This window comes from Narcine bancroftii, chromosome 1, assembly GCF_036971445.1.
Source record: "Narcine bancroftii isolate sNarBan1 chromosome 1, sNarBan1.hap1, whole genome shotgun sequence".
In the NCBI taxonomy this organism is placed as follows: Eukaryota; Metazoa; Chordata; class Chondrichthyes; order Torpediniformes; family Narcinidae; genus Narcine; species Narcine bancroftii.
Window position 1 is genome coordinate 419,810,891 of NC_091469.1, and position 27,545 is coordinate 419,838,435.

Consider the following 27,545-nt stretch of genomic DNA (forward strand, 5'->3'; position numbering starts at 1 on the left):
TAGGATGTAGATTATCAGGCCCTTGGGATTTATCTGCCTTCAATCCCATCAATTTCCCCAAGACCATGTCCTTAGAGATACTGATTTCTTTCAGTTCCTCCCTTGCATTAGTCGCTATGTTTCCCAACATCCTTGGGAGGTTATTTGTATCCTCTCTTGTAAAAACTGAACTAAAGTAAGAATTTAATTGGTCTGCCATTTCCGTATTCCCCATTATATATTCCCCTGATTCCGACTGCAAAGGACCTACTCTGGATTTCACCAATCTTTTCCTCTTGACATATTTATAAAAGCTTTTGCAGTCGGTTTTTATATTTGCCGCAAGCTTACTTTCGTAATTTATTTTTGCTCTCTTGATTAATCCCTTTGTCCTCCTTTGGTGCATCTTGAACTGCTCCCAGTCTTCGGTTGTGGTACTTTTTTTGGCCAATTGATATGCTCTCTCTTTGGACCTAATGCTGTCTCTAATTTCCCTTGTTATCCACGGTTGAGTCACCTTTTTTGGTTTATTTTTATGCCAAACCGGTATAAACCATTTTTGCAATTTCTCCATTAGATCTGTGAATGCTTTCCATTGTCTATCCACAGTCAACTCCCCCATAAACACCACCCAATCAATCTTACTCAACTCCCGTCTCATACCATCATAATTCCCTTTATTTAAATTCAGGACCTTTGTCTCGGTTTTAATTTCATCACTCTCCATGTCGAGTGAGAATTCGATCATATTGTGATCGCTCCTACCCAAAGGGCCTCGTACAACAAGATTGTTGATTAGCCCCTTATCATTGCATAATTCCCAATCTAAAATGGCCTGCCCCCGAGTTGGTTCCTCGACATATTGGTCTAGATAATCATCCTGTAAACATTCAAGGAATTCCTCCTCCTCAGTATTTTTACTAATTTGGCTAGTCCAATCTATATGCAAATTAAAGTCTCCCGTGATGACAGCTGTTCCCTTATTGCACGCTTTTCTAATATCTCTTTTAATGCCTTCCCTCACCTCTACACTACTATTTGGAGGCCTATATACCACCCCCACTAACGTTTTCTGCCCCTTGATATTCCTCAGTTCTACCCATATAGATTCCGCATCTTCCGAGTTGATATCCTTTCTGTCAATTGTGTCGGTCCCTTCTCTCACCATCAATACTACCCCACCCCCTTTTCTTTCTTGCCGATCCCTCCTAAATATCGTATACCCCGGAATGTTAAGTTCCCAGGCTTGTCCTCCCTGCAGCCATGTTTCTGTAATCCCAATCAAATCATATTTGTTTATCTCAATTTCCACAGCGAATTCATCTACCTTGTTCCGAATGCTTCTTGCATTAAGATATAAAGCCTTCAGATTTGATTTTTTCACCCTCCTTGCTCTTTCTGATTTTTTTTTTTTTGTCGTATGCATATTCTGCTACTGTTGGCGGCGGTGAGGGATGGTCCCGACTTCCTGGCACTTATTGTCTCAGTTTAAGAGGGGGAAAGGTTCTGACCTCCACCTGTGTCCATGAGGAAACGCCGCCATGAGTGCTGGTCCCATAGATAAAGGAGGCTGTCTCAGCGGCCAACCGCTGTAGCCATCAGTGATAGCAGGCTCTGGTGTTTCCTGGATGGGAGCAAGGTAGACAGCAGCAGTGAGCTTCAGAACTTCATTTCTAAAGGTAGAAACATCACCCGCTCCAAGTTTGAGTTTCCACCTCCTGCGACTGTCGCCGGCCTCCTCGGTGGAATGGAAGAGAGACGAGCATCTGGACGTGACGCAGCAACTAAGTCAACTGATGCCTTGTCATGTTGCTTGACGTGCCACAGGACATTTGCATGGGCTGCTAACCTGTGTGAGTCGCTGAAGTAGTCATCTGCGAGGAGTAGACGGATCTCTTCCAGCATGTGTTTGAGAAATATCTGCTCGAACAGTAAGCAGGGCCTGTGGCTGTCCATTAATGCCAGCTTATTGTTCATTAGGGTGGTTGGCGTGCGGTCACCTAGGCCGTCCATGTGGAGCAGCCGTGCCGCTTGTTCGCACTGGGAAAGGCTGAAGGTGTGGATAAGGAGTGCCTTAGTTGCCTCATGACTGTCAGTGGCTGGCAGCTGAAATACAAAGTCAATGATTTGTCTGGTAGTCTCCTGGTCGAGCGCACTGACTGTGTAGTAATATCTTGTGGAGTCTTCAGCCTGTTCCAACCAGACTGACGGCTGTGAGTCCAAAAGGTCGGTAGCTTCAGTGAGACTGCATTTGTGCGCTCCTGTCATTCTTCATGGGGTCACCATTGTGGTCAGTGTGCTGTACAGTGAACGAAAGAAAAAACACACAGTGAGTTGAACCAACCGACTTTACTAGAACTCTCCGAGTGTTGATCAGCATGACCCCTTTGTATTTTTTTTAAACGTTATTTATTCATTCAAAAAACAAATAATACATAACATATACAACAATTAACCATAAACATGAATGTTATTTTTTATATATAGAAAAAAAAAAGACGCCCCCCCCAGCCAACTCTCCTAAGGAGAGGCATAAAGAATGAAAAAAGGAAAAATATTAAAGAAAAATTAAACATACATATTAAAATCTAATCAACATAAATTGAAATGTAAATATTCTGAATATAACAACCACTTATTAATAAAAAAACTAATTATCATGCGAAACATGTATTTTTTTCCATTATTAAACAATATTTCATCTCATTATGCCATCTATTAATATCAATCATATTTGTACCTTTCCACGTACTAGCAATACATTTTTTCGCTACTGATGAAGCAAAATATACAAAAGCAAGTTGAAATTTATCTAATCCCAAACCTTTCAGAGGTTGCAAACTACCCAATAAAAATATTGTCGAATTTAAAGGTATTTTAATCTTATACAGGTATTCTAAAAACAATTGAATGTTCTTCCAAAAAGATTGTATACATGACCAAACAGCATGAAAAAAAGTTCCAACAGAATTACCACATCTAAAACACAAATCTGATTCATGAAAACCATACTTTTTAAATTTTCCAGGTGTTAAGTATAATTGATGTAGAAAATTATAGTTAATCATTGCATAACGTGCATTTATCAGTTTAGTTACACTATCATAACAGTGATAGTGACCAATGATCCTCGGAAAAAATAAAACCAATATCCGCTTCCCATTTACTTTTAGATCTATCCCAACCTTTTTTATCCATACCATCCTGTAATATTTGATACATAGATGAAATATAACCCAACTCTGGTACCTTCATAAGAAAAGTCTCAAATTTAGTAATTTCAGGTAAAATCATATCTCTACCAAACGTACGTTTTACCAAAGATCGAATTTGATAATAAAGAAACAAAGAATTCTTAACAATACCAAAACTGTCCCTCATCAATGAACTAATAAATTTAAATTGGGCTGCTTCATAATAATTTTGAAAATGTGGTAAACCTAATCCCCTAACTCATATTTCAAAGTTAATTTATTCAAAGCTACTCTCGAAAATTTACCCCTCCATAGAAACTCCCTAACCATTTTATTCAAATCTCGAAAAAAAAATTATCAAGTAAATACGGAATAGATTGAAACAAATATTGCATATGCGGAAAAATATTAATCTTAATTGTATTTAGCCTACCCAATAAATTAATAGGTAAATCTTTCCATTTAATCAAATCAGTTTTAATTTTTTTAAATTAACGGAACATAATTTTTATAATTATTGATAATTAACATTCAAAATTATACCCAAATATTTAATTCGATCAGTCCATTTCAAATTAATAATATTCTTATAAACTGAATAATCTCCTTCACTTACCGGTAATTTTTCACTTTTTTCCCAATTAACTTTATATCCAGAAAGACGTCCATATTGTATTAAACACTCCAAGTGCAAAAGTGACGAGCTGGGTTTGTTAAATACACCAATACGTCATCAGCAAATAAATTAATTTTATACTCCTCATCTAAAACTTTCATACCTTGTCTGAAATAAATATTTCATCATCTATATTTGGGGCATAAATATTAAGTTAAGTCCAAAATTCACTAAAAATCTTACAATTCAATTTAATAATACATCCTGTCTTTTCCTCCATTGATTGTAATTCAAAAGATAAATTTTTATGTATCAAAATTGCTACACCTTTAGCCCTGGAATTAAATGAAGAAGAATATACATGCCCAACCCAGTCCCTCTTTAATTTCATACTTTCTTTGACATTCAAATGTGTTTCTTGTAAAAAAGCAACATCAATTTTCATTTTCTTCATATACACCAAGACTCGTTTACGCTTGATCGGAGTGTTTAAGCCTCGAACATTAAACCTCAACTTTGACATATCTACTATTATTACTAAATACCAATAATATCTTTATATGAAAATTCAAATCAATGTATATAGCCCCTCCAGTAGGAGAAAAAAAAATCACAAATTAAAAGCTAACTAAAATGAAAATAATAAAAAAAATCCCCCTCCCCCCCCAAAAAAACTACCAAAAGGTAGTAATCTCTAAACAAAAATTGGGTGTGGATTACCCACCAGTGGCTGATGACTAGTAAAGAACTTAGAGCAAATCTCTCCCTCCCCAGCTGAACAATGAATAACATCAAAATATAATAGCATAAAAAATAAAATAAGAATAAGAAAATACTTCTATTCGTCCAAGAGATTCCAAACTCAGAGATCCCATTTCAGAAAAGGTTGGACTCTTTCCATTCCCATTTTTCCCATTTCTGCCATTTCTTCCATTTCCAGAACAACCAGATTTTTCTTTCGGAGACAATGGTGGACTATATCTTTGTCCTCTTATATCTGGCAATGAATCAGCAAAAATCATTGCTTCACGATCATTCTCAAAAAACCGAAATTGATGGTCTCCATAAAACACCTTCAACACTGCCGGGTAGCGAAAAGTAGACTTATAACCTCTACGTCACAAAACTTCTTTAACTGGATTAAGTCGACTTTGAATGACCTCTTGACTCAAATCAGGATTTAAAAAAAACTCTGCTATTCTGAATCAATAACGGAGTTTGTCGTTGTCTCGCATTTTGCACTGCTAGTCAAAGTATTGCTTCTCTGTCCAAATAATTCAAACATCGAATTATTACAGATCTTGGTGTTTGACCAGCTAAAGGTGTTCTTCTTAAAGCTCTATGAGCTCTTTCCAGTACCAAGCTTCCAGAAAAAAATTCTTGCCCTAGTACTTTTGGAATCCAGTCTTTAAAAAAAAACAGAGGATCTTGTCCTTCCATACCTTCTGGCAAACCAATGATTTTCACATTATTCCTTCTGCTTTGGTTCTCCAAGTACTATTCTCCTCTCTAACTCCTTCTCACGTTCTCGCAATTCTATAACGGATTTTTCAACCTTCAACACTTTTTCTGTATTAGAAACCACTTGTTGTTTACATTCCAAAAAAGCAGACTGAAATTTTTAAAAATCTTCACAAGATGCTTCCACACGTGCTTTAACTGTATTCAATTCTGAACTTATACTAGCATTCATTTGAGCCAGCTTATTTATTAAAGGTTGAATGACAGCATTTAACTACATACATTGTAACTCAGAAAAGCTCAGCCCTGCTTTCTCTGATGTAGTGGCAGAACCAGGTAACTGCAGCTCCTGCTGCAACTCAACAAAAGGCATTTTAGAGGTTTTACTGGGGGTCTGGACTCCCAGCGACAGCACCCTGACTTCCTCAGGGGGTCGCCGCTGGTCTCCCCCCGCAGCTCGTTTTTTTTGCAAAATCACGGAGGAAATCGATATCTTCAGATTGAAATGCTTCCTGATGCATTTCAAACAATGGAGTCGTCTTCCTGTGTGCTCCCTCCGTTAAAATCGAAAGGCTTCCAGAATCGGGATTCACTTCTTGGGAACATGCACCTTCCTCCATAGAACGGGTAATTCCAGCGCCATCCTTCACTTGGTGAGTAGTAGACATTTTTTTTTCAGCTCTCACAGGCAGTCTTTGTAGTTTAGACACTGAAGAAATTAAACTTGAAGCTGTAACAAGTCGTTTAGGCCCCAAATCTTCAACACTTCGAAAATGTAACTTCTTCTGCACTTGAGGTTTAATCGTTTTACCATTAATGGCCATAATAGTTCCTCAATACTTTAAGCTAAAATTTAAAGAGTTTAAACTTGAAAACAAAGAGTTAAAAAACAGGTACTTAAAAGTCTGGCCAGAGAAGTCGAGATTACACGTCTAGACTCTACGCCATCTTGCCACGCCCCCCAGCATGACCCCCTTGTAGACAACACTTTCCAAGTTCTAGTAATTTTCAATTCCAAAAAGTCATCTTCTAAGAAACGCAAGCTTCAGTATTCCGAATTACAATCTTATCACTCTAATAAACCAAACTTCATAGTTGCAGCTTTATGTAGCCTTTAATTAGTTGATATAACCATTTTGCATAACTTTGCATTAAGATTTTCATAACGATGTATAAACAAAGCATTTGGTTATATTTAAATACATAACAATATAATAAATGATTAAAATTAATAAGATGATAATGCGATGAATTCAAAGAAAAATATTTTGATCTCACATATCCTCCATGGTTCTCTGAAGACTGAACGCAAGCTCCAAGTCTGCAAGGATATTACAACATGTGATGTAATAGTATCTATGAAAACACTGCAGCAACAATCTTTCTTAAAAGGATAGACGCAAAATGAACAAAAATCAAAAGCACCCATGACCCTTTGCACCTCCCCCACCCCCAACTGGGACCATTGTGATGTCAGTCCCATGTGAGCCTGCACCTCTGTGACCTGGTTCTCTTGTGGATGAGTGCAGCCTGCTATAAAACTATATTTTAGGAAAATGTTTTGTTTATTCCAAAACAGATAAATGGGTCTTAAATCACAAGTGAAAGGGTATTTAATATTTTTCAGACCGCAAAATGCAAGATTATCTGATGCACTAGTAATCTGAGTCAAAAATTACATAAACAGTTGTGAAACAGTGACCATCATTAAACAATATCAATATGATTTGAGAAAGGTATTAACCATCTGCAAAGTAAAGTAAATTTCCTTAGTTTTACTAATCATTCCTCCAGGTGGCAGTGATAGTTAATCCCATTGCTGCACTTTGGAGTTTTCTATGATGAATGCACAGTGGTTCCTTGACGTTTCAAATGCAGCAATGATTATGCATTTGGGGCTCATTTTTTGGTCTCCTTTCCACAACATGATGGAATTCATTCTGTAGTTTGAAAGAAGTTAAAATTGGATGTGGCAGTATTACTGTTGAGTAAAGTTAACTGTGGAGGCAAAAGAGGAGCTGGCCAAGGTTGAATGGATGGAGACCCTAGCAGGGAAGATGATGGCAAGAGTTTCTGGGAATCATTCAAAAGATGCAGGGTCTTTTTCATCTCAAAGATGAAGCCGCATTTTAAAGGGAGGGTGAGGCAACTGTGGCTGATGAGGGGGTCAGAGAGGGCATAAAAGCAAATATTGCAAAAATTAGCAGGAAGCTGGAGGAGTGAGTAGCAACAGAAATCAGCAAAAAATAAAAAGCCATAAAGGATGAAACATGAGAGCCCTTGGCAGATCCAATGTTGGTTCCCACCATGGCCGGAACCCCACTGCTAAACTTCAGTTAATAAGGAGGAAAAACCCAACACCCAACCCCAACCAACCAATTTTCCCCTGCAACCGCTGCAACCGTGTCTGCCTGTCCCGCATCGGACTTGTCAGCCACAAACGAGCCTGCAGCTGACGTGGACTTTTTACCCCCTCCATAAATCTTCGTCCGCGAAGCCAAGCCAAAGAAAGAAAGTAACATAGCCAATAACATAAAAGAGAATACTGTTGCGGTCCACCAGCCCAGAGATCGAGCTGGCACATTGCGCTGCGCGCAGTAGTAAGCAGCAACACAACACACTGTAACATGTCCTTTAACATTGCAAACTGGCGCGGTTGAAAGCTGGAGCAGTACAAGACCAGCAGCCCTAAAATGACGCTGACCAAGCTGCCCAGCTAACAGATCAATAATAGGCTGGAGAAGAAGGGTATTCACATGCAAGAATGTTCCCGCCTGCTATTGTCATTCATGCGGCTGATGTCAGCCAATCAAACAAACGGCGGGATCTCCAACTGTATAAAAGGAGTCTTTCTAGCCTCAATAAATCTCAGAGCTTAACTTCCCACACTGGGTGTCTATGTTTCTTTATAGCAGTCGGCTACAGCACCAATATTTTTTCATATATATAATGTGTAAAAGATAGTCAAAAGTGGACATCTGACTGTTGGAAAATGACGCTGGGGAAGTGATCATGGGGAATAAAGAAATAGTGGATGAACTGAAGAGATATTGTGCCTCAGTCTTTGCTGTGGAAGACATCACTGATGTGCCAGAAATTCGAGAGAATCAGGGAGCAGAATTGAGAGTTGAAGGATAAGCTACCTGGAACAGATAGACTACACCCCAGAGTTCTGAAAGAGATAGCTGAAGAGATTGTGAACACATTAGTGGTGATCTTTCAAGAATTGCTAGTGTCAGGGATGGTTCCAGAGTCGTCAAAAATTGCATGTCACTTCACTGTTTAAGAAGGGAGAGAGGGAAAAGACAGGAAATTATAGGCCAGTTGGTCAAACTTCAGTGGTTGACTTCTAGAGTCCACTATTAAAATTAAGGAGGTTTTGGGCTACTTGAAAGGATTTGATAAACTAGGCCGAAGTTAGGATGGTTTCCTTCAGGGGAGATCTTGCCTGACAAATTTATGGGGTTCTTTGAGGAAGTAATGAGCAGGAGACAGAGAGACAGAGGGACAGACTAAAGAGAATCAATGAATATTATTTTCTTGAATTTTCATAAGGTCTTTGACAAGATGTTGCACATAAGGCTGCTAAACAAGATAGGAGCCAATGGTATCACGGTAAAGATACTAGTATGGGTAGAAGATTGGCTGAATGGTTGAAGGCAAAGAATAGGACTAAAGGGGGCCTCTTCTGGCTGTCTGCCTGTGACAAGTGGTGTTCCACGGGGGTCTGTGTGCTACTTTTCACACTCCATGCAAATGATTTAAATGGTAGAATTGATGATTTTGAGGCCAGGTTTGTGGATGTAATGATAGGTGGAAGGGCAGGTAGTGTTGATAAAGTAGGGAGTCTTAAGAGGGACCAAGACAGGTTGGGAGAAGGGGCAAAGCAATGGCAGATGGAATACAGTGCAGAGAAGTGTCAGGTCATACAGTTTAGTAGAAGGAATAAGGAAGTGGAAGGGGAGAAAATTCTGAAAGAAGCGATTCAATGGGACAAAGAAGTCCTAGAGCAGGAATCTCTGAAGGTTAACTTGTATGTTGAGGCAGTAGTAAGGATGGGAAATGCGATGTTACATTAATTTTGAGAGGCAAACCTGAAATGCAGATTAGCCAGATCACATTTGGACTATTGTCTGTGAGCAATTTTGGGCCTCTTATCCAAGGAAGAATGTGTTGGAATTGGAGAGGATCTAGAGAAGGGTTTCGAGAATGATCCGAAACATACAAGGGTTAATGTAGGAGGAGCATTTGATGGCTCTGGGCTTGTACCCGCTGGAGTTTAGAAAGATTAGTGGAGATCTCATTCTGAACGTTGAAAGGGGTAGATGGAGCGGACAAGGAGATGTTTTCAATGATGGGAAAATCCAGGACCAGGGTGTAGAGCTCAGAACCGAAATGACATTTCTTCAGCCAGAAAGTTGTGAATCTGGAATTCGTTGCCACATTTGACTTTGGAAGCCAAGTCTTTGGTATACTTAAAGCAGAGTTTGATAAATTCTTGATTAGTAAGAGTGTCAAAGGTAATGCGGAGGAGGCAAGAGAATGGGATTCAATGGGGAAAAAACACCTATGATTTGAATGACTCAATTGCCTAATTAGTGAAATTCTGCTCCCGTCTTAAGGTCTTATTTCGTATAGACACACAGAAATGCTTGAAAAACAGGGCTGATGTGGCTAAAATTAAATGGTGGAAACAAAAGAGTAGAAAGGCGAGAGAAAGGTAACTAGATAGTCACGGCATAGAATGGATGTGGCAAAGAGATGGTTACACTGCTCTGGACGTCAAAGAAAGTGAAACCCCAAGAATCAAAATGAGCCTGGGACGAAGGAAGTGTGGGGAAAGCCACAGAAGCAGACTCTTGTGGGAGAGGCAGTGGGGCCAGAACAGTGAGAGACATCCAGGGCATCTTGGAAACAAACAAGGCCAGTTGAGTTGCAGGATGATATTAACAATGAAGAAAATCTTATATTAGAAGAAAGCCACATTTTTTTTTCACCTTAACCGTTTGCTCATGTTTCATGTTAAGATACTGATTTTAAATGAGCAAAGAATATTCTATTGCAAGTTGTGAGGGGAGAATCCCACTTTAGAAAACTTCAGACAGATGGCAGTGTGGAGCTGAGTAGTACAGGGACCTGAGAAGAGTTAAACACTGGCAGAAACTGAAATCAAATGCATCATTTGTGCCCAGGAAATTTAAACCTGATCAGATTAAACTATTGTGACAGCTCCTCATGGCTGAATTAACTTGATGCAAACTACTGGAGGTAAGGGAATTGAAAACTAGATGTAAAATCTTTACTATCTTTGCAGTAAATTCTCAGGATGAATAGGAATATACAGTTTCTGCTTTAATTCCCCTGTTATCTTTCTCTTGTTTTAATCTTAATCTTTCTTGCTTCTCTATCTGCTAATTTGTTTCTTTTTTGGGTTCTATCTGTTCTCTTGTGTGCAGGAGAGATAGTGTTTGATAGGAATGGAAGTTGAAAAGTGGGGAGTTTGTGCATTATTTTGTTATTTGTTCAGGTCTGTGGGCTTTACAGGTTGAGCCAGCATTTAATTGCCCTGGAGAAAGTAGCAATCACCTACCCTCTTAAGTAGCTGCAGCCCTTAAGGTATATGCTCACAATGCTGTTAGGGTGAGAGCTCTAAAATATTGTACAGCAATCTATTTCCAAGTCTAGATGGTGTGTGGGTTGCACAGCAACTTCCAGGTGGTGGTGTTTCCAGCTTTTGGTTGCCCTTGTCTTAGCCCCTCTTCAAGGCATGAGCAAGAAACAGGCAGCCACTTGAATAAAAAAGGTGGGTTAGAAGGCAAGAAAAGGTGGGGGGGGGGGGGGGGAAGCACAGACAAAAGGTGATAATTGGATATGCATAGAAGGAAAGGTGAGAATTGATCGGGGGATGGATTTGCTGTGTGAGTACAGAGCTGGAGAAAAGGAGACAGATGGGAGTGGGGGGCAAACAGAACCCAGAGAAGTTAATATTAATGCCATCTTATTGGCGGGGGTTGGGGGTGGAGGTGACGAGACAGAATATGGTATTGCTCCTACAATTTGAAGGTGATCTCACTATGGCATTGCATGAGGTTGTAGACGGAAATGTTGGCATGAAAATGGTGAGGGTAATTGAAATGGGTTGCCACTGGGAGATCCTTGTTACTCTGGTGGACAGAGCTAAGATGTACCTTGAGGAAGGGCTCAGGCTCGAGACATTGATTATATACATCCTTACCTCTTATGGGTGCTGCATGTCCAGCTGAGTTCCTCCAACATTTTTGTGTTTTTATTAACATATTTACTCTTATAGGGAATCCCACTAGCCATAAAGAAATGTTGACTGGTGCATTTTAAAAGGTTTGTCCTAAATGGGCACTTTTTTTCTGTCATTGACTCCCTGCACTGGCTAATTATTACTTTCTCAAAGTTAATGTGCAGTGTTGCCATGGAATATTAGTTCAAATATAAACTGAGATGAGGGTGGTTCAAGCTCGGTAAATGTGTCCCACAAAATCCACTGTAATCTCTAATGATGAATAGATTTCCTTTTTTAAAAAATACTTTATTTATAATTTTTAACCACTGAATAATATTGACAATACAAGTCTTTAAAATAGTTTAAATCATTATACATGTGCTATATAAATCCTGCTCTCCCCACCCCTTCCCCCTAAAGCCCTAAGAAAGAAGGAAGAAAAAGTGAAAAAGGTATAACATGTAAAAAGATGAAATTGTCGAGAGAGTCCTTTTCCAAAAATCATATTTACCATCAAATAAAGGAGGTCACCAACACTCTGCAAATATGGGTGCCATATTTTCCAATACATATGCTATCTATTCCTTAAACTATATGTAATTTTCTCAAGTGGTATACAACTATGAATTTCTGCATTCCATCTCTCCATTCCTAAATCTGTATCTGATTTCCAAGTTATAACAATACATTTTCTAGATATTGCTAAGGCAATTTTTACAGACATTATTTGATACATATTTAATTTTAATTTAGGTGTAATGCCTTTAATATTTCCTAATAAAAATAGCATTGGATCTTGCAGAAATTTGATCCCTGTTATTCGTTGTAATAAATTACTCACATCAAGCCAAAAAGATTTAACATTAGGACACTGCCAAGTAGAATGCAAAAATGTACCAACCTCTTGTCCCCTTCTAAAAAACAAACCTGGTAATGTATATAAGCTATGTAACTTTTGTAGGGTATGGTATAACTGATGTAAAAAAGTAATATTGTACCAATCAGTATCTTACATTAATTGTATTTGCCATACTATCCTTGCACAACTCCATCCAATTTCGCTCATCTATTTGCCTATTGAAATGAACTTCACATCTCTCTTTTGACTTGTGCATCCCTTCTTTAGAAGATCCCTTTTGTAACAAAACATACATTGCAGAGATAAGTTTATAAGGAAATTTTTATGGAAAGATAAAATTGCGAGAGTTTCTTTGGAAAAATTAACTTGAAAGTTTGATTTGGGAGGCTTGCAGCTCCCTAATTTAAAAAAAATTATTATAGGGCTGCCCAGTTGAGGTATTATTTGACTTAGAGAAAAATCCCACTTGGGAGGATATTGAACAATAAAATAGGAGAAATGAATTCACAAGATTTTATTTATAAAAGGAACTCTAAATTGTTGACTGGGGTTAGAGATACCCCTATTTTGAAAGATTTGATTGAGATCTGAAGTAAGATTGATAAAGAAATAGGTTCAAGAAGTTTATTGTCAAAGAAGACACCTTTAGTATAGAATAATTTTATTCCATTTTCTATAGATAACCAATCTTTAAGGATTTGGTCATGACAGAGTATGAAAATATTGAAGATTATTTTGAAAGAGGTCAATTTTTAACCTTTGAACAAATGAAGAATACATTTAATATATCTAATAATACCTTTTTCTGTTATTTACAAGTAAAGGCCTTTCTGAATGAAAAACTGGGAACAAAGTTGACATTACCAAATGGTAGTGAGGCTGAATTGTTGATTTGTAATAGTAATAAATAGATTTCCTGTAATGTCCAAGTTTAAATGAACTTAAATAAGTCCTAGCTCAGCGGGATAAGCAAAAGGTACTTTGTTAAGGCAAAATCAAAAATGCAAAAGATCATTAGTGAATCTGACTGCATTTCACTGGTCATAAAGAAATATGGATAAATCCTAGTTTTGAAAGATATTCTCTAAACAGGCACAATATTTTCTGTTATTGTTCTCCCTGGGCTGCAAATTTGTCAACTTTAAAAACTTCTTGTGCAGAAAAAGGCACTTTAATTGATGAATTTTTGCCTCAGCTCAAGTTTCATATACTAACTTCAAATTTTGTGCTTCACTTAATTTTCTGCAGTTTCTAGGCTGAATAGTGAAAATGGATCCAAAAGGGTTCATTCTATAGAATTAACATCCTTTAACCTGGTGTCTCTTTCTCTTTGGCTTGGCTTCGCGGACGAAGATTTATGGAGGGGGTAAAAAGTCCACGTCAGCTGCAGGCTCGTTTGTGGCTGACAAGTCCGATGCGGGACAGGCAGACACGGTTGCAGCGGTTGCAGGGGAAAATTGGTTGGTTGGGGTTGGGTGTTGGGTTTTTCCTCCTTTGCCTTTTGTCAGTGAGGTGGGCTCTGCGGTCTTCTTCAAAGGAGGTTGCTGCCCGCCAAACTGTGAGGCGCCAAGATGCACGGTTTGAGGCGTTATCAGCCCACTGGCGGTGGTCAATGTGGCAGGCACCAAGAGATTTCTTTAGGCAGTCCTTGTACCTTTTCTTTGGTGCACCTCTGTCACGGTGGCCAGTGGAGAGCTTAACCTGGTGTATAAGAACAGTAAAAACCATCAAAGGCCTATTTCTGTGCTGTAGATGCCCATGATTCTATGCCTTTATCTGTGGATAGCTTTTTTTTTTAGGCAATACTTCTTTAGACCAGCAACTTGTTGCTTTTACGGTCCTGCAGGTTTCAATAAAAGTCAAATTATTGACAGTCTGGAATGGAGAACATCTTTCCATCCAACTTCTGCACATGCAGAGATTTTCAGTGTATGTAAGGATGATCTTTTATCCTTTGTGCTGTTTTCCCTGATCTATTAAATCTGGACTCTGCTTGTTCCTGTTCATTATCTCTTGTTTATTTTAATAGAACACTGGTTTGCTTTAATGATAATGAGGCTATTGATATACATATTGTAAAATGGACCGAACGGGTACTTGTAAGAACAAAACTATAATGGTAAACTGAATTAAATTATAAGGAACAATAATTAAGTAACATAGATAATAAATACTCACATTCCTTTCAATTTAGTTTTTGTAGTTTGAAGTAGTTTTGATCCCTCAGCATCCTTGTATATCGCCTTGTAGGCATTTTGCCCTGAATGTATGTCATTTATCAGTTTTGTTTTTCTATGCATGATTTAATGGGTATTTTTATGTGTGTGAATTTTCAGGTGTGCCCTGAAAATGCCCCTGTACTGCTATGGCTCCAAGGTGGCCCTGGGGGTTCATCATTGTTTGGTCTTTTTGTTGAACATGGGCCTTATGTTGTGACCAAGAACCTGACATGTAAGTGCAACTTTGGTCTAATAGCTGAATACAGTGTATACCATAATTTGGTTTTTAAGACATTTTTCCTCTGAAATTGTTTTTGCCTTTCCCACAAGAACCCTGAAGAGGCCATCTAGTTCTTAAGGGAAACCCATTGGTTGGGACTTTTCCAATGTATTCTGAATTGCTTTGATTCTGATTGTTAAGCTAAAATACTGAATTATGCATTTTTTTATGCATTCTGTGGTTCAGGAAGGAAATATTTATAATTCTTTTCTGCAAAAGACCTTGATGTCTGCTTTTATTTCCTTCTGCACCACAATGCACTGTAGCTCACTTAACTTTAAAAAAAAATTGACCTAAGAAGTGTGCAGAATCAATGTTCATTTAATTTCCTCCTTTAACTTGTGCAAATATCAAAGCAATAATTCTAACTGAACAATAGATGGGTGTTTTGTTGGTGCTGTGAGATATTTTTCCAGAACTGATGCATGCTGTTCCAAATTTTTCTACATTTAACTTTATACTGCTGAATACAATTGCCTTGTGTAAGGAAATTGCATTCTACTAACTACAATAGTTCTTCTCTAAATATAAACCACTCCTTTAAATATATGGTAATCAATTATGTTGCAAAATGGTAACTTTATACTGTAGGACAGCATCAGGGAGCTCGGAATACGGGACATGTTTGTGATCATCTATGAAAATAGGCATTGTAATCCCACAATTTGTGAGCTAAAATGAATTGTTAAGCGGTGACTATATCCTTCATGGGTTTTCATAGATTGGATATCACCAAGGCCCTGGGCTGTACAGAAACAAAATAAAAAATCACCCAATGCTTAAATGGGTTACTGTTTTCAGATCATGTAATCACACCTCAAGAAGTTTGGTATAAAGAACAAAAAAAAAAATCTGTTAGTGTTGAGAAACAATTGTCGTGGAAAGCTAATCTTTTCTTGGTATTTTAATATTTTCTCTCTACATACTGCTCAAATCTAGTGGAAGCCCGAAAGGTCCCCTGGACATCGAAGTATTCAATGTTGTACATCGACAATCCTGTAAGTGTTCTCATTGTCATGTGGTTTATTTGCGCAAGATATTTAGTTGTAGGATTCGGAAATTCATGTCAAAGGAGAGATTTTATGAGAGTGCATCAAGAACTCCCTAAAGTCCTGATGAAAGACAGATCATGTTCTTAGACTTACAAAAATGTTCTTGATTGATGATGAATTCCTGTTTTCAATTTCCAGTACACCACTTTTATCTTAATTAAAACTCTGAAAATGCCATGGAGGAAGCTATTGTTTACATTACTGGATGATCTCTTAAAGTATTTATTCTACAGTAAATAGAATAAATAGCATAAAATCTGTTTTGGTGACCATTGCAATATGGCACAATGTGTTACAGTTCCACCAATGAATAAAGCATCACTTCAAGCTCGCAGATCATTTCAAAATCCAAACAAAAGTACAAATGATACCAGATTTTGCAGCCTCTTTTAAAATCCGCAGGTTGAAGGGGAGAGAATCGACAAACATGTTACTGGTCTTGCCATCAAAGATTTTTTCTGCAGCATGGAAAGTATGCAAGTAGGAAATCAAGGATCCAGGAACTTAAATTTAGCTTTTTCACTACTAAGACGTGCACTTTTGCTCTGCAAATTGTTTTTTTATTTTACTAGTTTATTAATTAATAACATGAGCTAATTAAACTTTGACCTAAGCAGAGTATCTTTTCCTCTTTGCTCCATTTATCAACTAATCAAAATAACTCTGAGAACTGTAGGATTGTTCTCCAGAGCTAAGGAGAAAGTGGAAGATGGTGGCATCTGCTGTGCTTGCATTGGTTCCATTTAAACAATCAAAATATTAAATAGAAACCTAAGCCTCACATGTAGTATATGTAACATGCTATTCAGAAAATGTTTGAATGGAGAATTTTTTGTCACCAGTGTTGATTGCAGAATTCAAATTGAATGTTTACATTCTTTTGTGGATATAACCAATGGCTTTCAAACTTTTGTCTCTTTTAAAACTTAAAAGCATCTAAGTTCTGCAATGACTGTTCTTCTTGCAAAAGCCAAATTACAAGCCTTACAAGAAAGTTAAAATAACAATAAATCACAATGGTTAGCTGTAATTGGATCCTAAATGAAATTGTACATGGGTGCTGATATAATCTTTTTGCAGAAACTTAATAGGGTTTTATACATGCTTACCACTGACCTAGGTTCACAGTTTTCATCATCTTCCGTTGTTTAAGGATTCCTATCTCAAATTGCTGTGACTATATACATTCCCATTTTGATGTTTGTCTGCAATAGCTTTTCCATATATTTATATTAATTTTTTTTTTGCCAAGGCAGAAGAGAGGTCACATTTAGTTTGGTTGTGATATGTTGCTTGTATTAGATGTTCAAAACAAAATGAGAAAGAAGTTAGCTATTTCCTGGGTTTTTTTTTTAAACTGAATTTGAGATCATCTGAAAGATGATGAGGTAAGTGTAGAAATTTCACCATTTCAAGGGAACTATTTATCAATATTCAAAAACTCTCTTGAACAAAGTCAAGTGTGACAAACACTTCACAAGCACTTGCAAAACTAGAAAAATTAATGACGATAACTGAAAAAACAATCATAAAGCTTATAGGCAAGCCTTGTAAGAACAAAGAGGTAAAGGAGGTGAAGGAGGAAATTCCAAAACTTGTGAAGGCACTGTTATCAACGGTGGGGTGATTATATGGAGATGGGCAGGAGGCTAGAAGTGGAGAAGCATCGAGATAGGAATCACCAAGACTGTAGAAGTAATTACAAGCAAAGGGGAGAATTTTTAAATCAAAGTGTATTGAGACAGGTTTGTAAGTCAGCATCCACAAGGATAAAGGCTGAATGGGATGGCATAAGGTAGGATATGGCAGTAGAGAATGAAGAATGGTCATATCCCAATTGAGGGTTTCTGCAGAAGATGTACAGGCCCAGAAAGAGAGAAGGTTGAGGAGATCAAAATATGTGGTCAGAAAGATGGTGTGAATAAGTGGCCTGAATATAATTTTGGAGCCAATATTGCACTGATAGATTGCAGGCCACTGCACAAATTCTACAATCCCTAAAGATAAATCATTCTTGAAGGCTTAAAGTTGAAACTCTTCATTACTGAATTGCCCATGACAAAAAATTCCCATGTTGGCTATAACATACCCTTCTTAATTTTAAAATCATTACTTTTTTTTGTATTTCCTGCTTGCCTTTCATATCCTCTGCACTGGGACTGTGCATATGGCTGCACTGGGTCTAGAGGTGCCATCTGTCTTTTTTTTTAAGGTTCTACGTGTCCTCCAGTTTAGTTAGCATCTGCAGCACTTGTTCATTATGTTTTGATGATAGCATGTGAAGCACCATAGCCTGAAATTGGCAATTATTACTTTGCCAAGGCATAGGGTACTGGGTCCTTGTTTGAGAACCTTTCTGCATGATGTGGTTTGTACTGAGACCATCAGAGTTAGCTTTAGTCTCTCCAACCAGGCCTTCGAGGGACTTTGTTGGTAATCCCAAAGGGATTTCCTGTTTGGATACAGTCCATAGGCTTTTTAGTTTATTTATGTAGAGCTGGGAGGAGTCATGTACAGCAGCTCTTCACAACTCCAACTTAAGAAATACAAGGCCAGATGCCATCAAACTTGTTCCTTCATGTTGTACTCTCTTCCTCCTTTCCCTCCCTCTTCTGTGGCCACTCTTCCATCCTCATCCCTTTTTTTATCACCTACTATGATGACACAGGCAGCTACCCCACAATCCCAAGGAGCTCCCTCTTTTTGTCTGCAGGGCAGTAGTGACTGGCCAGATACTGAATGAGCATGAGGCCTCACCATTCAGTTGAAACAATTGCTCACTGGCTCACTGCTGCCTGATCTCACCCACAGACAGAAAATGACTGGTCCAGGTTTCTGCAATCATGACTTTAACACCATCATGAAGTTGTTTAACGCATTGGGATTGTGTTTCAATAATGGAAACTAAATCTGAAAGATAATTAGAGGTTATTGTTAGACATACAAAGGTGCAGCAAGAAAGTTTATCTTGTGGAGAAATCTGTGATACATGATCTCACATTTGAATCTCCTTCCCTAGAGGAAGAAGGATGTCAGGATAAAGGCAGTGCTGAGTGGTGTAAAATTGTTATGGAAATTTAGCATGTTGACTCCTTTCAGATGCAGCAGGAATTGTAGGTGGAGTCACTGGAGTGTGGGGGGGGGGGTGATTGTGTAGCTGTGTTTACAACTCTGCTGTTTCTTGTGAACTTGGGTGAAGCAGTTCCCACGCCACACATTGATGACACTGACAAGAGATTTTCAATGGTGCATCTGTAGAGATTGTTGAGGGACATGGGTGGCAGAATTTCCTTGGGCTAGAAACCGCTGGTGCGGTTTCTTGGACATTGTGTCGAAGTGACTGGACCATGCAGATTGCTGGAGGCGTTTATTTCTAGGAACTCCAGCTGTCTGCTATCTCCACCTCAACACTGTTGATGGGAACTAAGGAGTGAAGACCACCCCCCCATCCAGAAGTCCATGACTAGCTCCTCAGTTAAAGACTACAAAAACTTGAAACATTTGAACAGAACTGCATAGGCTAACCTGTAGAATGTCAAAACAGCCAAAATGAGGCCCATCATTCCCACTCATTTTGAGTTTGGTGAAATTGACAGCTGCAAAATGTATCCTGTAACATTCTTTTTTTACTGCTGCAGCTGTGAATTTATATATGTAGAGACAGATGTAATGCACGCACACATGCTCATGTATACATACACACGCATACACAGGCTCATGTGCACACACACTGAGAACACTTTAACGCACAGTAGATCTACATGACAGCTCCATCACCTTTACAAGGACCATGACTTTGTTATTATTGGATTACCCTTCCAAACCATATTTACATACCACAGAGAAACATAGAAAACTTACAGGATAATTCAACCCTTCGGCTCACAAAGTTGTGCCAAACATGTCGCTACCTTTGAAATTACTAGGCTTTCCCATAGCCCTCTGTTTATCTAACCTCCATGTACCTATTCAAAAGTCTCTTAAAGGACCCTAATATATCCGCCTCCACTACCGTTGCTGGTAGCCCATTCTACACACCCACCACTCTCTGCATTTAAAATTAAACTTAACCCTGGCATCTCATCTGCACCTACTCCCCAGCACCTTAAACCTCTGTCCTCTTGTGGCAACCTCTTCAGCCCTGGGAATAAACCTCTGACTGTCTAGACCAGGGGTGTCAAACTCAAATTCACGGAGGGCCAAAATTAAAAACTTGGACTAAGTTGAGGGCCGAACTAAATATTTATTGAAAATTTTCAACAACATCTGCATGTTTTCTCTTCTTTCAACATATGTAATGTTAAACTTTTTCTTATTAAAATAAATGTTTAATAATAGTTTTGGATAAACTCTTTCCAGAAGCATTAACAAATGAGAAATAAAATATTCAATAAATAATATTTCTCTATAGAGGATTTGTCAAATGTTGCTAGTGTGCTGTCGAATAGTAAAATCTGAGGGCTATTGAGAATGTGGGAGAATAACATGATTCCTGAAACAATCAAATGGGTGACTGATTGTGGGCATGAACTCTAGCAGGGTTATTTGCCATGCCCTTTTTCCATTGGTACAGATATCCTTTGATTTACACACTTTTCAAGTCTTATGCCTAATGAGCTTGTATCCAGGTGCAGGACCATTTTTAACCAGGAATATATTTATCACTGTGACATGAAACTATTGGAAGATCGTTTTATCCTGAGATTAAAGTTCATAATCCTTACTCAGGCCTGTGTGTGGGAGGGCGGGGTTTGCGGGCGATCGGGTTGGACAACGACAGTGCGGGGGCATCGACTCTCGCTGCAGGGCGGCATCTCAGCGGATCAGCGGCCCCGTCACCGTGAGTCGCGGGTTGGCCTGCGGCAGGGAGGGGGAGTGGGCATCGGTCCTGGCGAGGTCAGGCCCAAGGCCTCCAGTTCCGGGCGTTGGAAAGCGGCCTTGGCTTCCCCTGACACCGGCCAGGCCCCAAAACCAGAGTCCACGGTGAGACCCTGCAACGTAATCAGAGGAGGTGGGGGCGATTAGCAGGCTGACGCCAATGCATTCTGGGATTTATAGTATTAGCTGTGCATGCGCTATACTGGCGCGGTGGCCAGCGGGCCACCTCTAATACATTTTTGAAATGATCTTGCGGGCCAAATATAATTATTATCCGCGGGCCAGAGTTTGACATGTGTGGTCTAGACGAACAATGCCTCTTATCATCTTAAACGTCTCTATCAGGTCACCTTTCGTTCTCTGCTGCTCCAAACTCAAGTTCACTCAACTCAAGGTGTGCTTCCTAAACCAGAAAACTTTTTTTTTAAAAAAAGCACCAATATAATTTAAGGTCCAGGAAGCTAAACTCAGACAGTGCTCTGGAAGAATATAAAGATTATAGGAATGAGCTAAAGCAGGAAGGCTAAAAGGGCCATGAAATTTCTTTGGCAAGCAGAAGGAAAGGCATTTTATACTTGCATTTAAAAACAAGAGGATTGCTTGGACAAAGGAGGAAAATGAGGAAGTGGGCAATGAGTGTTTTGCATGAGTATTCACCAATGAGAAGGAGTTGGAGGATAGTGATAGGGAGCAGACTGGAGAATGAAAAAGATGGTGTTAGGCCTTTTGAAAAGCAATAAGGTAGATAAATTCAAGGGCCTCATGTGTGGTAGTCCACTTTATTGTAGGAGACGAGAGGATATCGCTGGGGCCTTGGCAAAATCTTTGTATCTGGCAACTGGCCTACTCTCCATAGGACTGAGTAATAGCCAATGATCAGGAAATTTTGGGTCAGTAAACATAGTGTCAATGGTAGGAAGGCTGTTGGTGAGGATACTTAGGGGTATGATTTACTCGTGTTTGGAAAGGCATGGTCAGATTAGAGACAATCATCATGCCTTTGCGCTGGGCAAGTCTTGTCTTAAAAATTTGAACGAGTTTTTTGAGGAGGCAACAAAGTTTCTGTTGAGGGTAGAGCAGTGGATTTTGTCGACGTCAACCTTAGGAAGGTGATTCATAAGGTCCCTATTGATGGGCCGATCCAGAAGATAATGATGTATGGGGTCCATGGAAAATTGATGATATGGATTTGGAATTTGTTGGGACATAGAAGATCGAGGGTAGTGGTGGGTGTAATTGTGGCTAGAGGCCGTTGGCCAGTGATGTTCCACAGGGGTCAACATTAAGACCCTCTGTTGTTGGTGATTTATAAAAATGATATGAATGAGAAGGTAGGTGGCCGGGTTAGTATTTTGGCAGATGACAAGGATTGGTGGAGTTGTGGATTGAGTAGAAAGTTATCAAATAGCTCAGCCAGATTATAGATCAATTACAGATATGGGCAGAGAATTAGGAGATGAAATTTGATCCAGACAAGTCCACCAATATCCCAGAGTGACCTTGATGACACTTCCTCACATCTTGTCTGGGTGGCATTCCTTTCTCTCAATTTCTCTGTCTCCAATGAGCCTGGTTTCAAGATGAGGCCTTTTGTTCCAGGATGTCTGAATTATCCTCCTTTTGGAGATGTAGCTTCCCCTCTGCCTGCATGTATTTCATCCATTTCCCATACTTCCCCAAGCTCCCAGACAGAGCAGTGGAACAGTTTCTCTGTTGCTCACCTTTCACTCCACTAGCTTCCACACGGCACATTCTCCTTCACCATTACCATCAGTCTCATCACTAGTCACATCTTTCCTCTCTCCCCCATTTTCTCCATTCTACTGGGACTTCACGACTCTCTGTCCCCTGGTACTTTTTTCCTACACCCGTAAGAGAAGCAGCTCCTCAGTCACTACCATCCAAGAATTTAAGTAGCCTCTCCAGGTTAGGCAGAGATTCCCCTTTACCTCCTCTAACCTTGTCTGCTACACTTAGTGCTTTTGATGTGGCTTACTCTGTCTCCATGTAGACAAGGTGATACATGCTTTGCCTGCATGCCCATCATGAGTTTCTGGTTTCGTGTCACTTCATTTCCCCATTCCCACAGCTTGTTGGTCCTTGACCTTTTCCCCTGTCACAGGTATTGGCCTGCTGCAGGCTGTTGAGGACAGTGGGGTGTGCAGAGAGATGCTGGGGCATGAGTGACCTTTGTTCAGACCATGGGACAAGTATAACCCAGACTCCTCAAATGGCCAAGAAAATGTAGGAATCCTGTTGCCCAGCACTTGGGTGAGGGCTTTGAGGATAAACTAAACTGCTGGAAGAATGTGGTGGATCAAACAGCTTCTGCAGAGGCAAAAGAAATGTGTCAATTATTTGGGTGGACTCCATGTATCTGGACTGGAGGGGATATTTGGGGAGAAGAAAAATGGCCAGTGTATTAGTAGTGCAGGGGGAGAGGTGGGACACGGGTTGACCAAATGAAAATGAAAAGACCCGCACCTCTTCTATAGCTTGGGTAGCCTACAACCCAATGGTATGCATGTTGAATTTTCCACTTTCAGTTAACCCACTCCCCCTGTGAGCCTTTCTCACATCCACCAGTCTACCCAGATTCTCTCCTCCTTTGGCCACATTTTGGATCCCTCCTCCCTTCCCTACCTGGCATCAGGCTCCTGAATAAACCTCACAATAGTGGTCCCATGCTGTCTTTGCTGTGTACTAATTGATCTTTCACTGTAACATCATGCCTTGCAATATATTTGTGCTCTCATGCTCTTCTAGTTTGTACATCTGAATGCATGTTTGAGTAGACTTGCTGGCTGGCTAGTGAAATGAATCCTTCTCATTATACTAGGTATAAAATGACAATAAACTTGAGCTTGATTTGGATATTAATGTAGGAGATATGATTAATTAATTGCAGATGATGCAAAAGTCAGTGGTGTTGTGGAAAGCAAGGATGGTTGTTTAAATTTTAAGACCTGTGGCATGGTAACAGGCCCTTTTGTCCCACGAGCCCCATGCTGCCCATTGCACCCAATTGACCTACAACCCTGGTACAATTTGAAGGGTGCAAGAAATCTAGAGCCCCTGGGGAAAGCCCACGGAGACATGGGGAGAATGTGCAAACTCTTTGCAGTCAGCGCTGGCGCTCTAACAGCATTGCACTAACCGTGTCACCCCAATTATAGTTGGTTATATTGTACAATTATATTGTACAATTATATTGTAGTTAGGCCACAATAAGGTAGAGATCAGATGGAAAGCTGAGTGGTGCACTGGCAGGTTGAAAGAAATCCTTACAAATCCAATGTGATGCATTTTGGGACCAAATAGGAGTCAGGTATATGTAGTAAATGGCAGGATGCTAAGGAATGTTGATGAATAGGGAAATCCTCAGGTTTGATTCCCTAGTTCCCTGAAAGCAGCAACATGAATAAATAAGAGTGGTGAAGAAAAATGGCATGCTCTCCTTGGGGCATAGAATATAGTAGTTGGGCCACTAGGTTGCAACTTTACAAAATGCTGCTTGGAACTGAGCATAGTGGGCAGTTCTATTTGGCACACTCTGAGAATGATGTGGCTGTTCAGGAGAGAATGCAGAGGTGATTTACAATTAAGTTGAGTTTGGAGGACCTTAGTCATGGGGACAAGCTTGGTTTGTTTTCCCTGGAGTGAAGGAGGTGGAGGAGGTACATACAATATACGAGCCATAAATTTGGATAGAAAGTGTCATTTTTCCCATGGTAGGGGTATCAGAAACAGGACATGATTTAACGTGAGAGGAAGGGTTGCAAAGGGAAATTGAAGCGGAATTTTTACAGAGAGTGGTTGATATCTGGAACTTTCTACCAGAGAGATGGTGCAGCCAGATACAATCATTATGTTTAAGAGACATTCAGACATGTGCGGTCTTAAATAGGCAAGACATAAAAAGCCACAGATCCTCATGCAGGCAAATGAGATTGGTGTGGAAAGGTAAAAAGGTTGGCATGGATATGGTGGGCCAAAGGGCTCTTTCTTTGGCTGATGAGCCAAATGTATGTGCATGGAGTGTGCAGCTGCTTATGTGCCATCTAATGCCTCTGAGATGTAGGAAATCCTAAATGAAAACAAGGGGGTGTGATGGAAACTCTCAGAAGCTGAGGCTGTGTCTGTGGAGAAAGAAGCAGAGTTAATTTTTCTGGTCACTAAACGTGGAACAAGTCTTTCAAAGGAATGCACACCTCACCTTCTTTGGATTTGTTATCCAGAAACATGCACTCTTTTGCCAGTGTTTGTACGGGGACTGCTGGTGAGGTTCTCCTTGCATTTCAGTGCATTGATGTGTGAATTCTGCAACATATGCTGTACATCTGTCCTCTTGAGCTGCCTTGGAGTGTCAGGAAAATTCAGGACTGCCCTGGTCTGAGGTACATTGTAGGCTTTATATCTAACTCCTCTCTGCAGCCCTATTTATTAAAATAGGATTGGCCCTGTGTGGAAAAGTTGCATGAAGATTTTTTTATAACTATATTTAATATTTTTAATTTATTTCCACTTGATAGTGATTTTAATTACATTTTTAAAATATTTTAATTATTTTTATTTTTTGAGGTACTGTAAATTTTGATGTACAAGTCGAGTCTTGAATCCCTCAAAAATCAGGGGTCAGCTTATATGCCAGATACAAAAATTAGATCTTAAATTCAACTCAAAAAAACCACTTGATGTAGATTCAGCGTATCAGACTATCATGGAAGCACCTCCCCACTGCCAGGTGCCACCATAACCCATCCAGACATTTTACAATTGTAGAGCCCGAGGTCCATGCTCCTGCCCGGGAGCAGACACATAGCTGTGGTTCCTGCCTGAGCACCCTTGGGCAGCGAGGCGACTTCTTTGATGCAGGCAGCACTCCACCCGATGTTGAGAATGGAGTGTCCGGCTGCGGCCGATGATGAAGACTTAGACCCAGCTCTGTTTAGCATCTTCCTGGCCAGAAGCAAATGTTTTTTGTTTAACTTTTTTTTTTAACTTGCTTGCTTAATTTACAGATTTGTTACTTGAAGATTGGAGTGATGTAACAAAGTTTGGGTTGTTGCTGGGAGGGCTGGACATTAATCTCTTGCACGTTCCTTGCAAGAAATTCGGGGGGGGGGGGGTCAACTTGTATACCTGATATATGATACAACCATGAAAATTAGGCTGAAAATGGGGACCTGACATCTGAAGGTCAACTTTTATTCTGAAATATATGGTAATTTTAAATAAGTGAATCTTTGAAGCAGCAGAAAGCTGATGAGGTCTGCTGACTGAGAGGCAGTCCTGACTTCACTCTAGGGGATGATAGAGCAGCTAGGGCTCCTGTCATTGTGAATCAGGCAGCTCAAGGGGTAGTGCGATAAGCATATCTCAGTTGCAGTCAGATCAAACACAATCTTTTCAAAAGAATCAGCACAATGTTATTGAATGCCAGACTGCCTGCTCAAGAGAGATGATAAGGCTGACACAGAGTTAAAAGCAGGCAGTATTTTTGAAGGGAACCATGTTTATTTTCTAAAATGAATCAAGTTGAATTATCTTTTATGCTGGTGCAGTTTCCCCTCTGCAACCAAATATTTTGCTGTGATTCATCTGTTGAGGTAATGTGACTGCAGAATTGTACCTGTCACTGGTTAACAGTATAGATATAAGGAGGGATGACACCAAATTCTATTGCAATGTAATAAGAAAGCTGATTCCTCTTGAGTCTTTTGTAAATGTGCTGCCAAAATGATAATTAAAATATAACTGGGGGAGGCCATCTTCAACATTTCTTGTTTATCTTGATGTTAAATGCATTAGTATTGGCAGGAAAACAATAGAATAGCAGGAAATACATACAAGCATGAAGTAAATAAATACCCAAATAAAAAATCTGATCCATGATTAATTCAGAGCAGTTAAGATCTCGAACTTGCTACACTGGGAGAGGTCAAGAAGAATTGATTCAAAGACAGTCTTGTTAACTTGAGGAAAGCAACTTCTGGCATTCCAAAGTTGACCACAGCCAACATTTGAGGATAACTGCAGCTAAAATATCGGGAAGTACAACAACCAATTTATACTCTTCAAACTCCCACAACACCGGTGTGAAATTGTATTTAGCAGTGTTGAATGAAAGAATGCATTGATAGGATCTATTGCAAGACTAAGTGGAAAAATAGTTTTGGCATGAACTAGATGCACTGAAGGGCCTGTCTCTCTGCTGTGGTGTTCCATCATGGCTCTATGATGAAATAAATTGGGAAATTGCCAGCTTTGTCCAAGATCAGTTGCACCATGATTCTGTACTCTGTCCTATGTGATGGCAATTTTTTTTTTCCAGATTGTTTAAAAATAAGACCATGAAAATTTTTAGACTCCAGGATTTGGACAGCTCGACCTTGTTGACCATGATGCCTAACCCATTTTCGCACATTAGTCCTGCATCCCTCTCCCCCTTTTCTATATAAGTACCTGTCCCAATGTTTTTGAATTATAACCATATCGGCCTCTATTGCTTCTTCTGGCTGATCATTCCATATACCCACTACCCTTTATGTGAACATTTTGCCCATCAGATCTCCTTTAAATTTATCCCCTCTCACCTTAAAGCTGTACCCTCTACTTGTAGAATTTCCTATTGTCAGAAAAGAATGATCTATCCCATCTATATCCCACATAATTTTATAAATCTCACTAATGTCATTCCTTGGCACCCTACATACCAGTCAGAATGCAGATACTCCCCAACTTGTGACCT

At 39.5% G+C, this 27,545-nt stretch overlaps 2 protein-coding genes across 10 annotated transcripts in view; one reads left to right on the top strand and one right to left on the bottom strand.

Moving 5' to 3' along the window:
- The window catches only part of LOC138751596 (uncharacterized), a 31,864-nt gene extending 25,192 nt beyond the window's left edge, over positions 1-6,672 (bottom strand). For 4 of the 8 annotated variants that reach the window (XM_069914093.1, XM_069914088.1, XM_069914091.1 and 1 more), the window contains exons 1-3: positions 6,529-6,672; positions 3,790-3,877; positions 1,307-2,278 (exon numbers count right to left, since the gene is read on the bottom strand). In XM_069914093.1, coding sequence (XP_069770194.1) covers positions 1,639-2,247 — 609 coding nt within the window. In that variant the 5' untranslated portion in view covers positions 2,248-2,278; positions 3,790-3,877; positions 6,529-6,672 and the 3' untranslated portion in view covers positions 1,307-1,638. The remainder of the gene's footprint in view (positions 1-1,306; positions 2,279-3,789; positions 3,878-6,528) is intronic. The other 4 variants (XM_069914090.1, XM_069914092.1, XM_069914089.1 and 1 more) reach the window with 3 other exon arrangements.
- cpvl (carboxypeptidase vitellogenic like) overlaps positions 1-27,545 on the top strand; it is a 129,906-nt gene that overhangs the window by 32,955 nt on the left and 69,406 nt on the right. For both annotated transcript variants that reach the window (XM_069914084.1, XM_069914085.1), the window contains exons 5-6: positions 14,702-14,816; positions 15,804-15,862. In XM_069914084.1, the coding sequence (XP_069770185.1) occupies positions 14,702-14,816; positions 15,804-15,862 (174 nt within the window). The remainder of the gene's footprint in view (positions 1-14,701; positions 14,817-15,803; positions 15,863-27,545) is intronic.